Source organism: Leucopleurus acutus (assembly GCF_964270905.1).
Source record: "Leucopleurus acutus genome assembly, chromosome: 6".
NCBI classification, from domain to species: domain Eukaryota; kingdom Metazoa; phylum Chordata; class Mammalia; order Artiodactyla; family Delphinidae; genus Leucopleurus; species Leucopleurus acutus.
Genome location: NC_139149.1, coordinates 4,203,285 through 4,228,864, shown reverse-complemented (window position 1 = coordinate 4,228,864; position 25,580 = coordinate 4,203,285). Strand labels below are relative to the sequence as shown.

General features: G+C 42.3%; 1 protein-coding gene across 5 annotated transcripts in view; it reads right to left on the bottom strand.

Annotated features, from left to right (window-relative positions):
- The window catches only part of HERC2 (HECT and RLD domain containing E3 ubiquitin protein ligase 2), a 234,547-nt gene that overhangs the window by 40,363 nt on the left and 168,604 nt on the right, over positions 1–25,580 (bottom strand). For 4 of the 5 annotated variants that reach the window (XM_082840688.1, XM_082840692.1, XM_082840689.1 and 1 more), the window contains 9 exons: positions 18,841–19,012; positions 17,803–17,992; positions 16,863–17,003; positions 12,719–12,910; positions 10,047–10,200; positions 2,761–2,868; positions 1,120–1,251; positions 522–680; positions 322–437 (listed from right to left, as the gene is read on the bottom strand). In XM_082840688.1, coding sequence (XP_082696814.1) covers positions 322–437; positions 522–680; positions 1,120–1,251; positions 2,761–2,868; positions 10,047–10,200; positions 12,719–12,910; positions 16,863–17,003; positions 17,803–17,992; positions 18,841–19,012 — 1,364 coding nt within the window. The remainder of the gene's footprint in view (positions 1–321; positions 438–521; positions 681–1,119; positions 1,252–2,760; positions 2,869–10,046; positions 10,201–12,718; positions 12,911–16,862; positions 17,004–17,802; positions 17,993–18,840; positions 19,013–25,580) is intronic. The other variant, XM_082840690.1, reaches the window with a different exon arrangement.

Genomic DNA, 25,580 nt, shown 5'->3' with positions numbered 1-25,580 from the left:
CTCCAACATGGTTAAGATCAAGAATTCTTTTCATAGTAACTATTTCATCCAGCAAAACAAAGGGGGTGTGGTGAGTCAGACTCATAAAGTCCAACAGACAATCCTATTCTCACAGCCTGAGAATAGGGCTGTTCTTAAAATCAAAGCCCAGCCTGAACTCAATATAGTAGCAATATAAGGGAGTCTGGATGCAAGAAAAGCTGTCTATTCCTATGTGAAACTTCCCAACTCTTCTCGGTGATTTAGAAGTTTACATTATTAAAGCAACGCTTTAGTCCCAAAGGGTCACACGACTAGAAACTGTAACGTGATGTTTCGTACCAAAGCTCTCGTTTCCCCATCATCTCCAAGTAGCCTGTTTATGTTAATTGATTGCCCAAATTCAGTTGTAAGAAGCTTCCTTAATCTTTGAAGGGCCCACATTCTGTGACTGGCAGCTGAAATGAGAAGGCAGAAAATGTCAGAGGATGACCATTTTTCTCACGGAGTGAGACAGACCTGACAACGGAGGTGCCATTTACCTAAGGCACTCAGCTGTGCGCACGCTGCCAGAGAGGCTGCAAGGCGGGGGATGATGCTTCTGTTTGAGGCAAGGTTGAGCCGGAAGTCCAACAGACAGGTTACTAAGTCCATGGACGGACAGGAGAGGACACAGCGATCAGAAAGGAGGTCTTTAGGGCCTGAAAAAAGAGCACTATAAATGTCCCCTTGCTGGACAGGGCGAGAGCTACCCCACAAGGAGACTTGGACAGATTCAACCAACAATGAGTGGGCCCCATCCCCCTGGATGCCACGGTTAGAGGGGCGCCCGGGGTGCTGCCACTGTCTTGCACATAACTACGTTCTGTGCACTGACATTTTACATGAAAAATCAAATGGCTTAAGAACTGCAACCAGCAACAGCTGGGAAACTTTGGGTGAGGATGGAAGGCTAACGCCCAACAGGCAGACAGCTGAAGCAGCTCACTGCAGTTCTGATCTTTGCCACGGCGGGGCCTTGGGCAGTGCTGTCTCCCAACACCGCAGGAGAAGGTGGACCACAAAGTACTAAATGAACATGACATGTGTGTTTCCCTCACGTGGGTCATCAAGCCTTGGTGGCCATAGCCTCCTCCTCACCTGCAGCTGGCATGATGGGGTAGACTGTGAAGCGCCAGCCCCATCCATTCACAGACCCGTCACTGATGAACTTCCACTTCAACTCATCCCCCGGGATGCGCAGCTCGCTGGACCAGTCAGACCACTCCCGGCCTGGAGGACAGAAGCACGCTGGGGTTGGGTTCACCCGTCATCAGATCAACATCAACTTCTTTAGATACAAAGCAAAGTCATTCAGGCCACGTCTGAAGAATAGCTGGCTCCTCCAGCCCACTCCCCATGTGCGTTCACACCATGCCCTTCAACTCACACTGTAGCAAGCAGTTGGGAAGTGGAGGGCAGGCAGGCACTGCTCCAACAGAGACATTCACACACAACCACGATGCTGTGTGAGAGGCCCGCAGAGACAGCCCATGCTCACACCCAGGGTCGGGGCCGCAGGGAGGTCTCTTGGGGAAGGTCTGATATAATGGTTGTTACCCAGGCAACAAAACAGAAAAGCCCCAGTCTTCCCCAAAGAGGGTGCAAATGTTCAAAGGCACAGGGGGCACCCCTGCGGCACAGGAGCAGCTCAGCAAGGAAGAGCCACCCTCAAGGGAGAGTGGAGCAGCCCAGCCAGAGCCCGGGGCCTGGGGTGCCACGGAGAGGAGCTAGAGAGACAGGCGTGTGGCCTGCTACCCCAGCCAGGCTTCTACTTCGAAGTGCCGTCGGTCAGCGGCGTGGCGGCAGCCTGGAGGGAATCTTGTTGGAAGCATAGAAACCGGGGGGAACATCTCACAACACTGAAAACTATATCGACATTTGTCAAACTGCCAGAAAAAAATCCACGCTCATCTGTGACACCACTTCATCCGAAGTAACGTTTTGTGAGTAAAATTCTACTGGGTCACAGCCAGGCCCATCGTTTACATTCGGTCTGTGGCTGCCTTCACTACAAAGGCAGAGGGGAGTAGTTATGTCAGGAAACGTCTGCTGACCCTTGCTCCAGGTGAAGGATAAAGAAGTCTGAAGAGATCTACGTGTGCACGCGCGCACGCACACACACACACACACACCCGCACTGATGATTCTAAAAAGCCCAGTGAAGAGCGTGTTAACAAGCCCCTAGACAGAGTGATCTGCTCTTGCTCAGCCTCACGTTGAGCATGAGGTCGCTCAACCTCCTGAAGCACATCAGCAGAGCAGAGAGAGGCCCAAAGGAGACACCTCTCACCCACTCCAGTGCTGTCCACCACACGCACAGAACACTTCCTCCGTGTGCAACCCAAGTCCTCACTGCAATCAATTAAAACCCAAAAGCCTTTAAAGCCTTGTAGTATGTCAACATTTACCTGGCACGAGCCCGGCACTACCACACACCTTACAGCACCGTCTCCACTGTCTGGCTGAGACTGGGCCCCAGGCGGCCTGTGCTCCCAACAAGGACCTGTGCTCACACTAGTCACCCAGTAATCCCACCCATCAGTGGTCAGGGGCAAACATCACTTGAATAATTATTTTACTGAAAGTACTGGGAAGAGGCAGATAAAACCTACTGTATTTTGCAGCTGGATCACTTATGGTCCCTTCCTTAAGTCTTACATGAGAACGAAGCAGTAGTAATGTTTTGTTTAGTAATGCTAATGGTTCCATTCTACAAAGCAAGCTCAACTGGCTTCCCACCTGACCGCACGGAGACAATCCTGTTGACGCCGTCCATGACTGTGAGAGGGTCGTGGCGCCTCTCTGTGGAGCACTGCCGGTCAAACTCCACCCTGAGTCCTTCTGCGCCTGGAGGACAAGCGAGCACAAAACACAAAGTAACAACTCCCACTCAACATACCACAGACAAGGCCAAAAGCCACACAGAAGCAGTGAGACTAAAATGATGTGTAACAGCTAATGAAAAGCAAAACTCAGGAAGAACTAACCTCAAAAAATAAGAACCTAAGACTGAGCACCCCTCTCCCCCATCCTGCCTCCCACAAAAGAATTCACCTGGGATGGAAACGCCAGAAGACATTCTCACTTGGCCAACTGGTTTTGTGGTCTCACTTCTGGGCACATTTTCATGCTGCAGCCCCAGCTGTGAGACCACGCTTTATTATCCCGCCCACCCCCATATTTAAAAAGCTATATAAAATCACATGCATCAAGCATTTAGCATTAGATCTAGAGTCTTCTCTGGGACAAATTAGCTTACAAAAGAATCAGTAAAGGGTAGGACTGGGTTATGGTAGAGGGAAGAGGGTGGCAAAATAACTATAAAACCACTCAAAATGATAAAAAAAAAACAGTGATTCCAGGGCTCTTCAAATCAATTAACGGCAAGCAACAAATTGAGAAGTGATTATTTATGGAAAAACCTGCCAAACTTGGGTAGGGAGAGTGAGAGCCTGTGGTGTCCTCGCCTGGGGCTGCTCTACGCAAGCTGGGACACAGCTCTACCAGGGTGGGACTCCACCTCCTGGGGCTTTATGCTCACTGTGTAGAGCAGGGGAAGTGCCCGGGCAGAGATTCTGGAAGTCAGAGAGTAGGGAGGGCAACTGAGGACACACAGAAAAACTTGCATCTTTGCTGGCCCGGGGACAGGGGTGTGGCTGGGGGGGTGCCAGACCTGAGAACTAGCCAGAACTCTAACAGGAAGATCCTGGAAGTCAGAGAGCAAAGAAGGGCTCAATGAGGACGTCATCGAGGCCTGGATGACGTGAGGTACGTGTACTCAGGAAAACGGAAAGAGCTGGGCACACACACACGCACAGGGAAGACTGCCAAAACACTGACTTCCATGCCCTCCTTGCTCCCACCCACACAGAGATCCACCCGCAGAAGGGAACTCAGCAGGCTTGAGTGCCAAACCAAGCAGACATAGAGCAAACCCTAGAAGTCAGGCTAGAAAACAAAAATCAAAATAGAAAAGTGAGCAGGGATCCCAGTGGCTATGTGATGTGGGGCAGAGATTTCAGAGAGTAATTCCAGGCATGTTACAAAACAAACACACAAAACAACCAAAGAAACCCAGTGACAATTACAAATCTTAAAAAAAAGTCAGAATCCTGGTGACACAATACAATCTAAATGTCCAGTTTTCAATAAAAAATAATGGGATATGCAAAAACACTGAAAAGTGTGAGCCATACTCAGGAAGAAAATCAGGCAACAGAAACTGACCCCGATGGCCAGATGCTGAACTGAGTAGACAACAACTTCAAAGCAGCTGTAATAAACATGTTCAAAGAGTTCAAGAAAACCAGAGAAAACATGATCACAAAGGAAAATATGATAACAATGACTCGAAGAAAAAAGTACTAAGAGGAATTCTGGGGGTGGAAAAAGTACAATGACCGAAATGAAACATTCACCAGCTGGACAAAACAGCAGATTTGAAATGGCAGAAAAAAAGAATCATTATACAACTTGAAGACTGTGTAATTTCTATTACTCTAACTGGAGAACAGAAGAAAAAAGATTGAAGATAAATAAAGTCTCATAAACCTGGGAGACAACATCAAGCATACAAACATATGCATAATGGGAATCCCAACCCCCCCAAAAAAGAGGGAAGAGGTTAACAGGGGGGCAGAAAAAGTACTTGAACAGAGATAGCCCCAAATCTCCAGTCTGATGAAAAACATTAATCCACAGTTCCAAAAATTAATAACCCCAAGTAGGAAAACACAAAGAGATCCCCACCCAGACACATTATACTGAAACTGTTGAAAACTAAAGACATGGAGAAAATCAGGAAAGCAAGAGAAAAAGACACATCACATATAGGGGTACAAAATACAGTTAACTCTGACTTCTCTTGAGAAACAATGAACACAAGAAGCCAGTGGGATGACAAATTTAAAGTGATATGAGAGAAAAATGCCTATCAACTACGAATTCTATCTCCAGCAAAACTATCCTTCAAAAGCGAAGGCAAAATAAAAACATTCCCAAATACACACATACTGAGAGAATCCACTGCCAGCAGACATGATTTAGAAAAACCACTTAAAGTATTTCAGGCTGAAATAAAATGATACTGGATAGTAACTTGAATCCACAGGAAGAAATAAAGAGCACTAAAAATGGGAAAGACATGGATTGAGAAATAAGGTTTTTTTCCTCCTTTTCTTAATATTTTTACAAGGTGAAAGACTGTATAAGGGAGAGCTTAGGAAACTATAGTCCACTGGAGAAATTTGTCCCACTCACCATTTTTACATAGCCTGTGAGCTAAGAACAGTCTGTACATTTTTTAATAGCTGGAAAAAATTCAAAATAATATTTTGTGACATATGAAAGTTGGCCAATCCCTGGCAAAATGCGATAATTATTAAATCACATACATATATTTGTAATACATATAGTTACAAATATGTTGTACAGGTCTGCAACATATACAGATACAGCATATACAACACTAACAGCAAAAATGAAGGAAGAGGAAATAGAACTATAATGAAGCAAAGTTGCTGCATTTTACCAGAACTAAAACATTAACCTGACGTAGACTGTGATAAATTATGTATTTTAATCCTCAGAGCAAACACCAATAAAAGTGGTTTAAAATCAACAGAGGAATTTAAATGGTACACTAAAGAAAATTTTGTTTAATATAAAACCAAGCACTGAAGGAGGAACAGAAAAGGACACAAGACACAGAGAACACACACAGCGAAATGGCAGATGTAAATCCAACCACATTGTCTATAACTAACTGTCTTCCTAATCCAGATGTAAATCCAACCACATCTATAATTACATTAGATATGAATGGCCTAAGCATCTCAATCAAAAGGCAAAGACTGTAAGGATGGTCCTTAAATATGTTCCAGGTTTAGGCCATTTGTCTTGCTTTGTACTTGCCATCTGCCTTTTCATACCCATGAAAAAGAAAACCGAAGCAAGGATGCAAAGAAATACTACAAACTATAATGCAAAAAAACTGTCTTGAACGACAAGACCTGAAACTACATTTTAAAGGGGCACAACCCCTTATCTGAGAATATCGCCTATAACAACCAATATGAAAACATATTCTAGTAAAATTACAGAAAGAAAGCACAATTTATAAGGGGGGAAAATAGATTATCATTTTCCCACTTTCACAGGAGAAAAACATATTTAAGGACCAGCAAAGAAGATGACGTGGAGGGGACAGGAGAGAGAGACGGGTAGAGAGGAAGAGAATGTTGTTGGAGAGGCGAACAGGGCTCATGTAAAGTTGCACAGGCCACCATCAAAGGTTTACATCCTATTTTAAGGTTACAGGGGTGTACTGGTGGGTTTTAAGCAGAGTAGCAGTATGTTCTGACTCGTTTAAGAGAATCTCTCTAGATGCCACGTAAGGAGTTGATTCTGGGGGACAAGTAGGTGAGAAGTAGAAGGTGAGAAGTAGAAGCAGAACATGTATATTATACTAGTATATGACATCTAGTATAATAAACCAGGTGAGACTAGATGGTTGGACCCAGAATGATCTGGAGTTGGTGATAAATGACCTAATTTGGAATATATTTTTAAAGTAGAAATGATAGGACTTGCCTGGTAGACTGGTTATGAAGTAAAGAGAGAAACAGAAAAGAGGAAGAGGGATACCAGATTTTTGTCTTAGGCAACCGCTGAGTGGAATTATCTTTTGTTTTGTAAATTTCTATGAAAGAGTAAGAGCTCAAAGTTAAAGAAGCTTTTCTGAATGCCATCTCATTCCAAAAGTTTAAGAATACTAGTTTCACATAAAAATGATCAGGATAAAAGTATCAAAGTCAGAAATCCAAGAAAGAGGGGATATAGGTATATGTATAGCTGATCCATTTTGTAGTACAGTAGAAACTAACACAATGCTGTAAAGCAACTACTCCAATAAAAATTAATTTAAAAATGTATCAAGGCCAAATGCAATAAAAAGTTATTGTTATAAAAGAGAGAATAAGAACAGAATAACATTTTCCTACAGACAATGAAAGCAAGCCAGAAAGATGTACCCACAAAACACATGAAAATTAAAATCTATTATTTCAAACCAAGCTAAAAGAAATAAGGAAAATGATACAAGATATGAAAGAACAACATAAATTAGAATGAGGACAACCAAAACACTAAATGAGAAAATAGGGTAAAGAATTTTTTTTTTAAATTCAGAAATGAAAATTAAACTAGAAAGAGCACAGGAGCAAATAAACACAACGAATAATGCTTTGAAACAAACAGAAGGACAAAAGGGAAAAAAAAAAAGAGATAAAAGGCACTTGAGGGACTTCCCTGGTGGTGCAGTGGTTAAGAATCTGCCTGCCAACGCAGGGAACACGGTTTGAGTCCTGGTCCAGGAAGATCCCTCATGCCATGGAGTAACTAAGCCCCTGCATGACAACTACTGAGTCTGCACTCTAGAGCCCGCGAGCCACAACTACTGAGCCTGGGTGTTGCAACTATTGAAGCCCACCCACCTAGAGCCCATGCTTTACAACAAGAGAAGCCACCATAATGAAAAGGCTGTACACCACAACGAAGAGTAGCCCCCCGCTCGCCACGACTAGAGAAAGCCCACGCGCAGCAACGAAGACCCAACGCAGACATAAATTAATTAAACTGTTCTTCCAAAACTGTTTTAAAAAAAAGAAAAAAGAAGCACTTGAGAGGGAGTAGCCAACACTGACTCTAAAACAGCGGTCCCCAACCTTTTTGCACCAGGGACCGGTTTCGTGGAAGACAATTCTTCCATGGCCGGGGTTGGGGGTGATGGTTCCCAGCAGATGCAGTTTCGCTTGCTCACCCACCACTCACCTGCTGTGCGCAGTCCCTAACAGGCCTCAGCCCGGGGGACCCCACCCCCACCCCCACCCCTGGCTCTACACCGGCATCCAACACAAGAAAACGACCACATATCCATGAAAAAGAAAACTGAAGCTAGGATACAAACAAATACTACAAACTGTAATGCAAAAAAACTGTCTTGAAAGACAAGACCTGAAACTACACTTTAAAGGGGCACAACCCCGTATCTGAGAATATCGCCTTGTAACAACCAATATGAAAACATATTCTAGTAAAATTATGGAAAGAAAGCACAATTTATAAGGGGCGGGGGAACAGATTAGTATTTTCCCACTTTCACAGGAGAAAAACATGCTATCTAAAAAAGCTAACTTTCAAATTTGGGCACAAACTCTTAGAACAAGCTGACCTCAGTCGGGACTGCCGTCCTCTGAGCCCTGATGAGGAACTGATGAGAGAATGAGCTTCAGACAATCACAATAAGGAAGGAGACAACTAAAACTAAATGCAAATTAAAAGGAAGGAAGTAGAGTATGTAACAGCTATTATGCTCTGGGATATACAGTATAATCATTTAAATAAAGTTACAACAATGAAGAGAGCAAGAAAAAAATTTTGTTAAATATTTTCAGTAACTATGTGCATGTTTGGTAGTATTAGAATTGTATGCTTAGTCTTTTGTGCATGTAGTGTGGGATAAAGCAAATAAGTAATTATGAGATATTCTAATTCTATCATCCCGTGTCTTAGAACCAGGATTTTGGGTATGGAACAAAAGAAACACTGACATAACAGAAGAGGTTAAAAGTAGAAACCTTGTAGCTCTGAATCTGGCTCTATCATATCATTATGAACTCAAAAGAAAGTCAGTCAGTCAGTCTGTCTGACTGTCCACTCATTCATCCTGTCTCTGTCCACTGAAAAAATCTAGAAACAATGATAGCCCAGTGATCTGAAATGCTATCTCCACTAAAAGATACCAGGGCAGATTCCAGGTGGAGGGGAGAAACTACATGACAAGCCTAAAGCATCCTGTCATATCAGACTATATGGGAGTCACTGCAAGAGCCAAACTGAAGCGGTTCCTGATGTCTAGAGATGGGATAATCTGAGCTTCCGTAGGATAATAGTCACAATGGATTAAAGCCCATCATATATGTTTAAAACCATGAGTTCATAATGACATAAAAGAAAAAATAGGTAATTCCCTGCCTGTCCAGTGGTTAGGACTTGGCGATTTCACTACCGTGGGCCTGGGTTCAATCCCTGGTAGGGGAACTAAGATCCCATGAGCTGCGAGGTGCAGCCAAGAAAAGAAAGAAAAAAGAACTGGTCACCTTCAAAGAATGATAGGTAACCAGTTCATTCTCTTGAAAATGTAAACAGAAGAAAAGAATCAAGCTTTTATCCTGCCTTTCTTACGCAAACAACCAACCAAAGGAGAGGAAATGTCCCTATATAGAGTATTCTAGCAAATAAATAAGAAAGCAATGGAACGATTAGAACAGCACCATTTTGCAACCTCTAATGGATTTAATGGCCTCAGGCAATGAGCATCAGTAGCGGCTGCCATCACGAAAGGAGAGACAAGCAGATAGCAGGTGCTTCCAGATGCTGGATCACAAATACCAATGGTCTCGCCAAAGGCTGAACTAATTGGGCCTCTGAATCAGGGGAAATCTGCAGAAAGACGGGGCTGGGGAGCAGGTGGAAGTGCAGCAGGAGTGTGCAGGTCAAAGGCCCAGGTTCCTCCATAGGTGAATTGTTGAGAAAAAAGGAAAAAACTGTAGGTCAAAAGAAACTTAAAAGATGGAAATTATTAATTAAGAGAGGTAAGATGACAATGCATGCTTGGGTAATAGAAACTGTCCAGAAACACAAGCCAGGACAGTGTTACTTCAGGGGACACAAGGAGGGCTTCTGTGGACAGGCACAAAAACTCTAGACCTGAGTTTTGGTGACTAAGGCATCCATCTAATAAGCATTAAGCTAAACATTTACTTTGCGTGGTTTTCTTTATATGCTTTATTTCGGGGGGGGGGGGGTCGTTTTTCTAGAAAAGGTGGGAAAAGTGATTCTAAAGCAATTCCGTAGCTTCTTTTCTATAAAACAATGACGGCTGTTTCTACTGATGCAATTGCAGAAATGAAGCTGTTCTACAGGCAGGGACGCCCCATTTCCTCCCTGGGGCCAGCCCTGAGTACCTGGTATCTTCACTGTACCGCTGGAGGAAGTGTCATCAGTGTAGGGATGGCTACTCTCCACCACCACGGGCTGAGAGGACAGGCGGCCACTCTGTGAGTCTGTGGCTACATCCTCCAACTCGGTGACACAGAGCTCCAACAACATATCTGCCACCTGCAGGAGGAAGCGGGGTACAAAGCAGAAGGACGTCAGGATGCCCGCCCAATTCAGATCTTTCCATAGGGACGGGGGCAGAGTGGAGGCCTTGGGAGTTTGAGAAATCTAGTTCAAATTAGGGCTCAGTTTCCTCACCTAGAAAATCAAGACAGCACAGAGCTCGCAGAGGTAGCAGCCAGGAGGTGCCTGACACACCCAAAACACCCAGTACATGGCAACTGATGAAATGAAATGCCTGTGATTACAAGTTTCTCTTTACATCAAGACAAGATTTCTTCTGCCCCAGGAACAAAACTATCAAGTGAAGGAGCAGAAGGTATAAAAAGGACCAAGATCCTAGAAGGCACTGGGGGCCAAGCAGGAGGGAAGCAGGAATGGAGAGGAACGACCAAGCTGTCCAGGTTGAACAGCAGCAGACGGCATCTGAAATGAGGGCTACAAATATGAAGACAACTGGGGGTGTCTCTTGACCCAAGACGTCTAGGGTCAGCCTCCATACCACATTCTCCCAACAATCCATAATGTTCCAATTTCATTTGAAAATTTTAGTGATTCACACCATTTAAATGGTCAGTACTGGTGATTATAAACTCCTTGACTGCTATTTTTAAAAACAAACAAGAATATGCTGTTACAGTAATAACATATTAACCTCCAAATATTTTTAATTTAGAGAAAAATAATGAATCTATTCTGTACTTTTCAGAAATGATTGTTTTTACCTATTTTTCCTCATACGTAGATAATAAACAGATTAGCTTAGCAAACAGCTTTATTAATGACAAACTAAGATCACTGCCATTTAGGTGTTACCATTATAAATTCAAAAGTTTCTCTTTTTTTCTTAAACAGTCCCAAGTATCAGGTCAGAGTAGGACATAGGAGTAGCATCTTGCCACTGGCCAGGAAAGTTTGAAGACAATCCCCACCTTTGTTTCTGTCTCCCCCTGAATCTGAGATGCCGACATCATCAAACTTCTAATGCACAGCCCACTAGGGCTCTTCTGGGCTTCAGAACCTTCCTCTGCAAAGCCAGTCAGTCCCCCAGGAGAGGCCGATAAGCTCTGAGGCGAGGGTGACAGAGCAGTCACAGCTGCGGTTCTGTCCTCAGAGCACTCAAGAGTCCACCACCATTTCTCCCACCCACCAGCAACCTGAGTGTCTTTGAGGCAGTAATGACCTCTGAGAGCCTCAGTGTGCTTATCTGTGAACAAAGGGAAAGTCTGTGCTCCGTACTGAGACAATGCACCAAGAACCAGGCCTGGCAGGTAATGTGTACAAGAAATGCTCAGTATTATTACTTTAAATCCATGTTCTCATTCCACCCTTTCCTTGCACAAATACATTAAACTTGTGAAAACATTAATATTTTGCTTATGGCAATTCACCTTGATTTAATCTCTCAGAATTATGCCAAGTAACTTGCCTCAAAAAACTACAAAGTAGGAAACCTATAACTTTTAGTTCTTCCTGAATACAATTAAGAAATTAACAAGCCCCTAAAATACCTACCAAACCATTTACTATGATTTCAAGACCACTTGACCATACTTAAGTACTTTATGGTTTTGGTGGTGGTGATATGGAACTTGGAGAAACACAGATGACCCATCTGCACAGGGCACATGGCATCAGACTCCCTGACACAGCCAGTTCTGAAAAGGCAGAGCAAGGCTGCTGATAAATAAGGGTCCTTAAGGAAGCCCAAGGACTTCAGGACTAATCAATTCTACTTTTAAGATATATTGATATGATACTGACTTTACACCCTAGACTAGCCACATGTGGCTGTTCAGATTTAAATTAATTAAAGTTAAATAAAATGAAAACTTCAGTGCCTCAGGTGCACTAGCTACATTTCAAGTACTCAGTAGCTACATATGGCTGGTGGCTACCACACTGGATGGCTCGGGTACAGAACATCACCACGGCAGAAAGTCCCACAGGACCCAGTACTACCAAATATTAAAATCTATTTTAAATAGTTGATACTTAAAATACTGTCGTATTGGAGCACAGAAACTAGATTAATGGAATAGAAGAAAGTCCATAAAAGTTTAGAATATGATAAAAAGTGCTCTTCAAATCACTAGGGAAAAGATGGATTTATTCAATCAACGATGTTGGGGCAACTTGTTCGCCATCTAAGAGAAAGTGAAGTTGAATCCTCACTTTATCCTTTACATCATGATAAATCCCAGGTAGTTCAAAAAGGTAAATATAATAACAGATGAAAACGTAAAAATGATTAGAAGAAACGTGAGAGAGTTTTTTAAACAATGTCATGCTGGTAGCATATTTTCGGGATAATACAAAATCCAAAAGCCATAAATGAAAAAACTGGCAGATCTGACTTCGTAAAAACTAGAAATTTCTAAATTCTAAAATATCAAAATTACATCAAAAGGCAAACTGGGGAGCAACTGCAGCACAGATGACAGAGAAGGGACTCATCTTTAGCAGGAGCCCTTCAAGCACGAGACAGCATCAGCCCGCCCACCCACCTGCAGCTCACCTGTGGGTAGGCAGCGCCCATGCCAGACAGCACAGCCGAAAGCACATCCTTGCCCTTGTCCCCAGCCCGGCCGCACACAGAGAGCTTGAGCAGGTCCACCATGACACGCGTGTCGTCCACAACCAACAGGCTGGTGAACTCATCCAAGGACTGAAGTTCTGGGCCTGACGCTTTATTTTGGCTTTCGACATCCTAAAAAGTCAAACAATTAAAATGAGGAATGATATGTTAAGAGGTAAACAGTCATAAACTCAAAGGATACATGATTACCAATAATGAATAAGGGACTTTCTGAGAATTTAAGACCATGAAATATTAGATTAAGAAATGACAAGCCCCTAAAATCTCCACCACCCTGCACTATGCTTTCAAGATCGATTTCCTATTTCACAAATTACCAATGGCTGTCAAAAGGAATGCCTGAACTATAAAGAAATGACAATTTATACTGTGACCAAGTTCATAACAGAGGTACGTTACAAGGGGAGACTTGGAATGAAATCACACCATGTAAAATTACCCCCATAGGGTATGTTTGGGAGTTTTCTATCAACTAAATTTGTACACTATGCTTTTACATATTTTGTCTAGATCCTCTCCATAATTCTTTCTTAGAATCTTATTTAATGGACTTATTGGCATGTAACACATTGTCCATAATCTCTTGCCCCTTACGTTCTTTTAAAAAGAAAATATACAAAGTAAGTATCTTCTCAATATTCCCCTTGCACCTCCCATTCACAGTATGTCAGTTAAAACAAACCACACCTGCGATCATTTACCTCTCTTTCCACATTAGCAGAGGAAAGGAGACGCTTGTTTGCCTGTGGCAGCATCACTGACACCCTCAACCCCGCATGAGGGTGGGGGTGCCCCCCCGGGACAGCTACCCCACAGCCTGCCGCCCACCACAAAGGAGCCTCTTGGGGGCTGGCAGTAGGGTCCAGCTTACAGGGGGGAACAGGGAGCCGTCAGAGCTGGGAAATCCCCCACCTTCTGAGCAACACTGAGACCTGTGCTGAACAGGGGAGCAGCCGGGCCCTTCCCATTCCCCAAGCAGAGTCCAGCTCTCCAGGAGAAGAACAAGGTGCCACAAGTGCCTCTTCTCTTCTCTCTTGCCTTCTGGATTTCAGTGAAACCAGTGCCAATGCTTTTCAGAAACAGAAATGAGCCAGGGGAAGCACAAGTCCCACGTAGGAACCTTAAGGGCAATGTGACATATCCAATGCGCAAAGTCCATCAATGCTCAAGTTGGCCCTGGAAGCCATAGCTCTCTCGGGCAGGAGCACGGTTTCTCCCTTTAAAGAAATAGACCCTGCTCCTACCTCCGAATGAACACTTCGGGAATCAGTAAGTGAAATTCATCGGAAACGATGACATTCCAGAATCTCACTCACTGAAGAGCAGCGAAAGCATCCAGTGGAATATATTAATATATATAACATCTTTGGTCTTATTTGAAGCAGGATCCAACATTTTTTTGGTGGGGGGTTTAAAAAAAATATAGAGGACAAGGCCAAAGGAAGTGCTAAAAAAATAAAATCATTAGCTGCCTATCCTTGAATAAGCCCAAAACTAACATGAAAATTACTTTGCCATTATTTATGAATCAAACCAAAACTGAAATGATAGGAATTAAGGGCTATACTCTGGAGAATACCTATGTCTCATAAATAAATTGGTAAGAAAGAAATTATACCATCCCTCTTCTAGCTAAAAGCAAAAATTTTGCATAATTCAGATTAATTTCTGCATTAAACCCTCACCCTAGGAGACTGCCAAATATCAGAAGTTGAGTCCAGATACCTAATTTATAAATAGCAATTTCCTCATCACCACAGATGGTTATGACGATTTTCCATAGGACATATTTTCATCAGCAGTAAGAGCATAATATAAATCCAGAGTTCCAGATGTAACTGACAACAACGTGTGTCTGTTCCCAGAGTCGGCCGGCAGGGAAGAGGGTGGGAGCAGGCGTGATGGCATGGGGGCACCCGGCGGGCTCGGGAGGGCATCCATGTTGGGGCGCCGCGTGTTAGAGCCAAGGGGAAGATGTCCCTGCTCTGGGCCAGCGGCACTGGGTGCAGGGGTGGGGGAGGTCACAGGTCAAGCAGGGTGAGAGGTTATCCCTGCCGAGGGCAGGCTAGTTCTGCGTGCCAGAAGCTGTGCAGGCGACGGGGGGGTGTCCATGTGGGAGAGGAACGACAGCGAAAATGGGAGGGTGGCTACCTAAGGGCAAGTTATTAAACAGTCACTAACAGGAGCCAGGTTTTTCCCTTTCAGAGAAGAGAGTTTCCAACACAGAAAGGGAGGAAAGTAGACTGAATCCTGTGCAGTTACTAGAATTGATGGTATTGCTGCAGTTTCACTATATGTAGATATATAACAAAATAAATATTGTGTATAACTTATTGCATGGATGCGCACATGTACACACACGCACACGCACATGCACGTGCACACACGCTTATTTCCTAGCTCTGCCCAGGAACAGCGGTTGTGAACAGCAGCCCCCCCAAGAGCAGTGAGCACATGAAGGCCCAGATCTTGGCTTCTAAGTACCATTCTCCACTAAAAAGAACCAAGACCTCTTGGAGAAACATCTGATTTCTGTGCTGGAATATAAAACATCCTGTTAAACCTAGAATTTTGTGTTGTGCCAGGAAACAAGGAAATATAAGAATATTCAGAACATGTTAGAACAGAGAAAATTCTACCAAATATTTAAAGAATTAATACCAAACCTTCACAAACTCTTCTAAAAAACAGAAGAGGAAGGAACACAGCCCAACTCATTCCAGGAGACCAGTATTACGCTTTAACCCAAATCAGGAGAAGATATAGGTGCAAAACAGCAAAGCAATCCAACAACATATAAAAGGATTATATACCTAAAATATAGAAAGAGAGCAAGAATAAACCCTGTGGTGTTGGACTGAAAACTAAAGTATTGGTTTGAACCACTCATGGTTTTCATTATATACATAAGATGCCAAAGGAGAAATAAATGCTTGTGGGTGTGTGCGTCTGTTTGCTGAGAGGGCCTAAACCAAGGACACCCAGTAGCAATCAGCTTTCCAAGCTCCCAGATCTTGTTTCCAAATTCTCTGATCCACTAAAAGGAACCAGCGCTCCTTGGAGAAATGGCTGATTCCAGGGCGAGGGCAGGGTAGGTGAAAGATAAGTTTGGAACACTCTATTGTGCTAGAAAGTAAGGAAGTGCTCAAAGAGTTATGGGGACACATCAGAAGGACAAACCAGCTGGAAAGGGCTCCCAATGGCCAAGTCTGGGGCAATTTGGGTGTCAAATGATGTATGTCATTATTTGAGTAAAACAGGATCCCATGAATCTGTACCAATAGACAGACAAACAGATGAGATGAGAAAGGAAAGTTCTCCCTTACAGAAGAACCGCAACTGTGATATTCCAAAAGGAATGATGAAATTTGAAAAATCACCACATGACAACTACCACAGTAATAATGGATCCTGCTAGAATCATCAAGATACTAAAAACTGGTAGGTGAAAATATGACAAGGGATAAGGTAGTAACACAGTCTCAAAGTATCTCCCCATGAATATTTATTAACACACTTTTATTAACTTCCAATAGAGAAATCTGGCAGATACTTTTAACAAAATAGTAAGAATTAACATCACCTGTAATGCAGCAAATTAACAATGCACACATCCCAATGGGATGCACTAAAAAGAACCCTGCATCATTCTTGTGGCGTTTCTGACAAAAACAGGAACTGAAGGATTGTTCCATATTGAAGACCAAAGACACAACACTCAACCCTGGGCTGGGTCCTAGACCTATAAAGGATACTACTGGTACAATGAGCAAAATCTGAATAGGTCTATGGACAGAAAGTAATCCTGGATCAATGGTAATGTCCTGATACTCAGGAAATATGCACTGAAACATTAAGGAGAGTTGGGGATTGTGCCCTACAGCGCTCCCGCCAATGGTTTAGAAACACTAACAACTGGACAACCTAGGTAGACAGTACCTAGGAGTATATCACATAGTACACAGGCTTATACCATGTTCTATTTCTATGAACTACTTCTGCAACTTGTGTGTACATTTAAGATTATTTCAAAATAAAATGTTAAAGAAGAAAGCCCCTTGACCTCTTTGGTTTTGGTCATGGTTTCTGCAATGATGCTGGCAGCTCCTGGGTCATCTGTTACTGGGATAAATGGCCGAGAAGAAGCTGAGGAGGCAGATGGGGTCACTGCGGAGGGGGTCACAGCATCCTCAGAAGAGACAATCTAAAATGAAGAAGAAAAGGAGAAACTTGGCAACATGGCACACTTCCCATCCAACTCCAAAAGCCTTACCCCTTGGGCCACCTGGAATATACCAGATTTTATAGAGGTAACAAGGCACTTACACCACAAGCTACCACCTCCAGTGGGCTCTGGGACAGCCCTGCAAAATCAACCATATTCATATTCCCAGGAGAACCTATTAATAGTCACAACAGGTCACATGAAAACAACTAAAATGAGCTCCCATTTCTTCAAGTTGGATTTTTCCCTGAAATAAGTTACAAAAATCTTTAGCTTTTGGAGCTTTCACGTTTCAGAACTTCAGATAAACAACTGTGCACTTGCATTTAGCAACTTTTTAAAAGAATAATCTGTTTCCACCTACACACGAAAAAGGCTCCTTTTTTAAAAAAATATTTATTTATTTGGCTGTGCCGGGACTTAGTTGCAGCACGCGGGATCTTCGTCGCCGCATGAAGGATCTTTTTAGTTGCGGCAGGCGAGTTGTGTCATGCGAGCTCTTAGTTGCAGCATGCATGTGGGATCTAGTTCCCTGACCAGGGATCGAACCCAGGCCCCCGTGCATTGGGAGCATGGAGTCTTAGTCACTGGACCACCAGGGAAGTTCCAAGGCTCCTTTTGCAAACAGAATATTTCCTAATTCAAGCCAAAAATCACAGCAGTAGGCACAAAAACACTCTGAATTAAGTGAAAGAATGACATACTTTACTAGATACAAATTAGCTACCTTTTCCTTTCTGATCAAATATTGCTTTATTGCTTTACCATTTATTTTTACCTCTCCTTTCTTTTCTTGCCATGGATTTGGACTCAGTCTGTCTTCAATATCAACAGCCAGCACACACTCCTCTCCATTCATGGGACTGGCCATGGCAGACACATCAGAAGTGGGTGCTGAGGAAGAGAACGAGGGACACTCCACCAGGGCAACCATGCCAGCTGGCATCAGGGCCCCGACCACGGCGTCTCTGTCAGGAGAGAAAGCCAGACCTGCAGTGAGCTGCCATTCACCTCTGCAGAAAGGAAGAGTCAGGGGGCAGGACAAGCGCTTATTGAAGGACCCCCTCATTTTTATAAGATAAGTATAAAAAGAGTTTTAGAAAAATACTGAATGTTATTACTATCCATCGGCTAAAAGCTAAAATACTTACTCCTTATCTTATTTATTGAATGACCACAGTGATGACAGGTGAAAAACTGCCAACATAAATATCAGCCTCTGTATTTCCCTGAGAAATCTTCTTGGTTTATTCAAGCCTGAGGATAATTTTGTGTTTACTGAAGGCCAGATACCAAAGGTGCCTCACACAAGACAGCAAGGACTAAATGTCCTCTCAACGATAAGTCAGCCTTTGGTCTAAACTAATGTTCCTGTGTAAGTATTAATTTCTATTCATCAGATCCATAACCATGATACACTGATGGCTGGGGCACTTATTCAGGTTGTGAGAAAACAGCAGCAAAATGGTGGAAAACACAGCACTACCAAAACTGCCTTATCAAAAGTGAAGGAGATGACAGGTGTCTTGAACATTACTGTATATTAGTAACAACTGATTCTTCCTCTCATCCCCCAAAATATGTTTAAAGTTTATTGGCCATAAAAAATAATGAAAATGTTCTTTAACTTGATTTTCTAATTCATATTTCAACCTCCATTAAAGAAAGCACAGATACCATCATTCACCATCAAAGGGTGTATGACCCAGAACTCACAGTATTTAAAAACAATACACACAACATTTTCCATCAAAAAACTACAAAAACCCAAAGCTTACATAGCTGTGGGATTTCAAAAGTTAGCAAACGAGCCTACCTGGCATACATGATTTGCAGTGCTGTAAGTATATGAGATAAGGCCTGCTGTTTGGCCAGATTTCCATCTAATGACAGGAGAATCTTGGCAAGAGAGGGGCGATTTGGTTTAGAATTATTTGCACCACTGACTTTATTACTGGTAGCAGAAGAGTCAGCATCAGAAGGCACACCTGAAAAAGGAAAATAAAATTTGGGTTCAATTGTTAAGATCACAGTTTGCTCTGTTTCTATCATTTGACCTTTCAGTTTAGTTCCAAGACACACTGCAATCTGCATTTTGCTATTTCACAAATTAAATATTAGTTTCATTAATGGTCTTTCAGAGTTAAAAAAAAATTATCTATACTTATCTAAAAAAGCTATTTTCAGCAAAGGTTCACTGTAAATGCAAACAGATATAAATACTTTTGCAAAATACACTTACAACAATTTACGCTATACATAAGTAAGCTTTGAAAATACTACAATAACTATCTGTATTTACTTATCATTGAAATGTAAAACAAAAAATAATCCAGAACAATGGTAAGAAGACAAGATGTTCACCATATACAGTCTTAGTGGACACATGTTCCAGCTCACTGCCCTGAGACTTCCCAGGCCTCAGCAGAGGGAGAGAACCAGGTGGAGGTCAGTGGTCTCTGCGAGTAGAGGAGGTAGAGCTCAGAGCCAGGGAGTCCAACGTGGCCAAAGTTCACAGGACAGGACGAGAGGAGAAAGTTGCCCAGAGAGTGCCCTGGAGATGTGCAGGTGCTCTCACTCACCCAGCTAAGGATGCAGCAGAAGCTGATGGGTGCCTACATAAAAGGGCACTGCCCAAAGCCAAAGAAAGAACTGCATGAAAGGACTGGAGACCCAGCACAGAGGCTGGGAGAAAATGGAGGGCCCAACTAGTGCCTGCTCCCATCCGCCAAATGGGAAGACCTCATAATTCACAAGACACTGAGTAGAATACTCAGTGGGGAAATAATTAGCCCCAGGCTAATATCAGGTCTGAATCCACTTAACAAATCCAAAACCAAGACCCAAAAAGATCAAACTGTTTGAGAGTAACTTAACTGTACCTAAGCTCAAGAAGATTTATACACACACAAAAATCTCCAGCAACATTCAGGTTAAAATTCACACTGTATGGCATCCAACTAAAAGTTACCCAGTGGGCAGAAAGGCAGGAAAATACCACTCAATTCGGAAATAAGAAGAAAAATCAATTGAGCTAAACAATCCAGAACTAACACAGATATTACAATCAGCAGACAGGTTAAAACACTTATTATATCTCTATTCCATATGTTCAAAAGAGAATCAGAGACATGAAAGATATAAAAATGCCCAAATCAAATTTCTAGAGAGGTAGCTAGGATGTCTGAGATTTAAACAGTCTGGTAACATTAACAGCACATTAGAAAATGAAGAAAAGACAAGTGAATCTGGAGACACAGCAATAGAAGCTATCCAAAATGAAACACAGAAAAGGAAGTTAAAAAATGAACAATGTCATTTATCTGTGGAACAACTTCAAGAGACCTAATATACATAGAACTAAACCTCCCAAAGAGGAGAAAGAAAGGTACAGGAAAGAAATTTTTGTGAAGAATAGTAACTGAAAAATTTCCAAATTTGTTGAAAATTAGAAACCCAAAGATCCAAGAAGCACAATGACCCACAAGCACATGAACCATGAAGATAAAAACCATGGAAATAAAGAGAAAATCCTAAAAGTAGTCTGAGATAAAAGATGTTATGTACAGAGTTCCGGCAGAGAGCGCGGTGAGAAGCGGATCGTGGCCTTCTAGCCTGGGGCCCTCCAGGCCCTCCGACGTCTGGTCGGCAGGTGAACTGGGGGGGCCCCCGGGACAGGCTCAGGCTGTGTCTTGCCGAGCCCCAGAGCCCTCACCGCAGCCGCCCACTGGCAGTGCCCGAGCCCGGAAGCAGCAACGAACTGCTCCCCACCCCCACCTCCGTGACCTAATGGCGGCAGCCCCTCGGAGCCCAGATCCCGCCCACCGCCAGGTCTCTTGACCCCACGCTGCAGGGGTTAGGCGAAGCCTCCGGCAGGCCACCAAGGACATGGTGCCTTTGGGCGTCGGGCGTGGCAGGGCGAGAAGAATGACGGCCACTGGAACACCGAGGAGGGCCGTTAGAGCCTCGAGGGCCCGGGAAGGGGGGTCTACGTGGAGGCCAGCTCAGCCACCCTTAGGCCTTGGAGCCCGTGCGGATCCGAGACCTGAGGTGACCTCTCTGCCCCAGTTGGACGAGACCTCACCTCGTCCGGACAACGACAGACAAAGGCCTGAACGGGCCCGGAAGGTGTGCGGAGCCCCGATCGACGACGGGTGGAAAGTTAGCGGGTCATCGGGCGGTTGGTCGTCGTTCTATCAAGACCTCGATGTCGGAAGATAGAAATGGTAGAATAACGTACCACACGCGGCCAATAGGAAGTGCCCACCACCCTTTGGGAAGATTTACTGGCCGTTTATAGAAGGCCTGTGTATATAATATGAAAAAGCTGCTCTCAACTTTCCCCCAACCTTTCGAAAGAAAACTTTTCGCTACATATAGGCCTTCTAGATGTGAAGAGGTTGCCGACGTATGATAGAGTTAAAGTCACATGTCTTGTAAATGCCATTTGTTTCTTTAAAAAAACCGTAGAAAAGAAATGTCTTCTGGAAATGACTTTTCGAAATGGAGTTGTTTGACCACCTCTAGAGGCGACATCAGGAGCCACAGAGGACCACGTTTGTTCAGTGGGTTAGAGGACATGGAATGGAAGACGTTGAGGAGGAAGAAAAGAAGATTCTGTGCCAGACTGGTCACAGTTAGAAGACATTTGCGTATTAGAACCACTGTTTTGTGTGTGCATTTTACTCCTTACTACTGTATGTGTAGTTGACAGTAAGTACTTTTTTGAAATATCTAGTCTTACTAGATCTTCTAAAGTGCCTGATATATGTTCAAAGTAGAGGTAGTAAAAGGACATTTTGTAAATATCATTTTGTTAAAATTCGTATGAAATGTTGCTTTGGGGGGGGGAGGGGTGGCCAAACCACTTTTTTGAACAGTAGGCAGTATGCACTGTGTTTGTGCACTGGTTCAAGGTCGGGGGGAGGAGAAGGAAGTGCAAAGAGCTCTGTGCCAGTGTGTTTATAGTGAGGCAAGATTAACCATTGTCTTTTTTATATTCCTGCATTTGGTTTCACTTTGCTGTGTATATAGTGTATATAATGGACAAATGAGTCCTAATTTACAACATCTAGTCTTTCTAGATGTTAAAGAGGTTGCCAGTGTATGACAAAAATAGAGTTAGTAAATAATACATTTTGTGTTAAAATTTCTAGGAAAGGTTGTCTTCTGAAAATTTGAGCATGATAGACCTCTGGGTTGGTGGAGGGGGGAGAGAGAGAAGGGGGTTGGTCTTAGAATGGCTAGAATGCTGGTATTTTGAAGACAGTTTCAGATTATAACTGTTACATGTGTGCAGTTCATTCAGCACTGCTCTGTATATAGTGGACAAATTAAGTCCTTATTTGAAACATCTAGTCCATCTAGATGTTTAGAAGTGCCCAACGTATGTTAAATGTAGAGGTAGTAAAATATCACTTTGTAAATATCTTTTTGCTAAAATTCACAGGAAGTACTGTCTTTGGGAATGTTAAATGTTAAACCACCTCTCTGAGCAGTATACTATTGTCTATACTTGTTCAGTGGTTTGGAGGAGGGAGGGAAAGAATTGCAAAAGGTAATATGCTAGTGTGTTCATATCTGGACATTTTCAGACAAAACCATTTTTTGTATGTTCATTTTGTTTTGCTGTGTATATAGTGTATATAATGGACAAATTGAGTCCTGGTTTTGCAACATCTAGTCTCTAGATGTTAAAGCGGTTGCCACTGTATGACAAAGTAGTAAAATGAGCACATTTTGTATACTTTATTGAAATTCATAGGAAAGCTTGTCTTCTTTAAATGACTTTTGGATATGAATTTGTTCAACCACCTCTAAGCATTACATATGCATGTACTTGTCCACTGGATTGGCGGTGGAGAGAAGGAAGTGAGGGAGGAAATGGTTCAGGCCAAAATGGTCATATTTAGAAGATACCTCAGATTATAACCATTGTTAACATGTGTGCAATTTTACTTAACAGTGCTGTGTACATAGTGGACAAGTTAAGTTCTTATATGAAATATCTATTCTTTCTAGATGTTTAGAAGTGCTTGATGTATTTAAAAGTAGTTTTAGTAGACTAATGCTTCTTGTAAATAGCTTTTAAAAACTGATGGGAAATACTGTCTTTGGAAATGGAATTGTTAAACCTCCTCTCTGAACAGTATACTCTGTGCTTGTTCATTGGGTTTAGGGAGGTGGGAGGGAAGATTGCAAAAGATGTTTTGCTAGCAGGTACTAGAACATTTCAACTTATCCATTGCTCTATATGTTTCATGCATTTTGTTTAACTTTACTGTATATATTTTGTATATATTGGACCAGTGGGTCCCAATTTTATAATATCTAGTCTCTAGGTATTAAAGATGTTGCCAATGTATGACAAAAGTAGAGTTAGTAAACTAACACATGTTGTACACTTTGTGTTAAAATTCATTGAAAGGCCGTCTTCTGAAAAGGGCCTTTGGAAGTGAAACTGTAAATCACATCTAAGTGACACCTGTGCCTGACACCTGTGCCTGTACTTGCCCGATGTTGGATGGACGGCAGAAAGGAGGTACTGGGAGAAATGAAGTGTTCTAGATTAGAATGTCCCTATGTAGAAGACACTTTCAGATCTAACCATTGTTACATGTGTGTAGTTTATTCAACACTACTGTGTATATAGTGGACAAACTTTAGTCCTCATTTGAAACATCTACTCTTTCTAGATGTTTAGAAGTGAACAACGTATGTTAAAAGTAGAGGTAGTGAAGTAACATATTTTGTAGATATATCCTTTTGTTAAAATTCATATGAAATACTGTCTTTTAGAAATGGAGTGATCAAAATGATCAAACCACCTCTCTGAGCAGTACACATTATTTTATTTGTGCTGGTTCAGGGAGAAGAAAGCGTAAAGGGCTTTATACCAAAACTAACCATTGTCTGGTGTGTCTCTGCGTTTTGTTTTACTTGGCTGTGTACATAGTGTACATAAAGGACAGAGGGTCCAAATTTACAACATCTAGTCTTCCTAGATGTTAAAGAGGTTGCCAGTGTATGAAAAAAATAGCCAATAAATACACTGTGTACACTTTGTGTTAAAATTCATAGGAAAGACTTCTGAAAACAACTGGAAGAAGTAAAATTGTTAAAATCCCCTCTAAGCATTACAGATGCTTATTATTCTTGTCCACTGGGTTGACAGAGATGAGAAGGGGAAGCTAGACTTCTAGGCCAGAGTGTTCCTGTTTAGGAGACACTTTGTGACTATAGCCTTTGTGTGCAGTTTCTTCAGTGCTACTACGTGTATACATAGTGGACAAACTTAAATCTGTATTTGAAACATCTAATCTTTCTAGATGTGTAAAAGTGCATAACATATGTCGAAAACAAGAGAGTTAAAAGTAACACCTTTAAAGTATTTTTTTCCTGTTAATTCATAGGAATGGTTGTATTGGGGGAGTGGAAATTGTTAAACTTGAGTCTTGGAGAGTAAGCTGACTCACTGGGTGGGGAGGCGGGGAGCGGACAGGGAAGGAAGTACAGAGAAGGGATCTGTGCCCATGAGTCTTTAGACAAGTTCAGATTGTCTAACCATTGTTCTACTTGTGTGTTTTAGTTAATATTGCTGTGTATTAAAGAACAAGCAAGTCCTAATACCCAAAGTATATTAAAAGTAGAGGGAGTAAAATAACCCCTTAATAAATGCCCTTTTGTTGGTTTTTAGGAAGGGCTGTGTCTTCTGGGAGCGTCTACCTTAATCCACCTCTTGGAGCTAGATAAAGTCCTGTACTTAGTCGCTGATATGCTGGAGGAGGGGTAAGAGGAAGGGTGAAGGGAAGGGCTCTTAGCTAATATCTCCATATCTAGAAGACAGTTTTAGGTTATAACCATAGGTCTAAATGTGCATTTTTGTAAAGTACCAATGCTTATTATGGACAAGGTTCATTCATTATTTTGCAACATCTAGGCTTTTTAGGAGTCCTGAGGTGACAATGTATGATAAATAGTAGAGCTAGTGAATTAACCAATTTGTAAATATCTTTGTTATAATTGGTAAAAAAGTAGCATCTTGGACATGGAATTGTTAAACCATCTGAGAAATGTACACCAGGACTTGTTAATTAGGTTGGCAGCAGAGGGGCAGAAGGAAGTATAAAAGGGAGGGAAGTATGTGGATGTGTTCCTTTTTATATTTTGATGATAACCATTGATGGTGTGTGCATCTCTTAGCTGTACTACAGGAATACATTCTTAAGTAATTCAGTGGAAACATACCTCCTTGCTAATACTTTAATAGTTTAGATCAGATAATGAATCCTCTTAAGAGCATTATACTTTGGGTACTCTGTTGCTTTATATCTCATTTTTTAATTGAACATTAAGGGAATGTAGTATTTTAATCATAACTCTGCCAATATCTTAATCTAGAGGCCTGTTGCCATTTTTGTCTTTTCTGAAGTTTTTGTCGCCAAGAAAGGATTACATTTTTTTTCCTTCCAGATTGAGTTGGTGTAGTGTATTTTTGGTTATCAAAATACTCATAGCTTTGGGACTTTGAAATGGTAAATATTCATGATGTGTGAA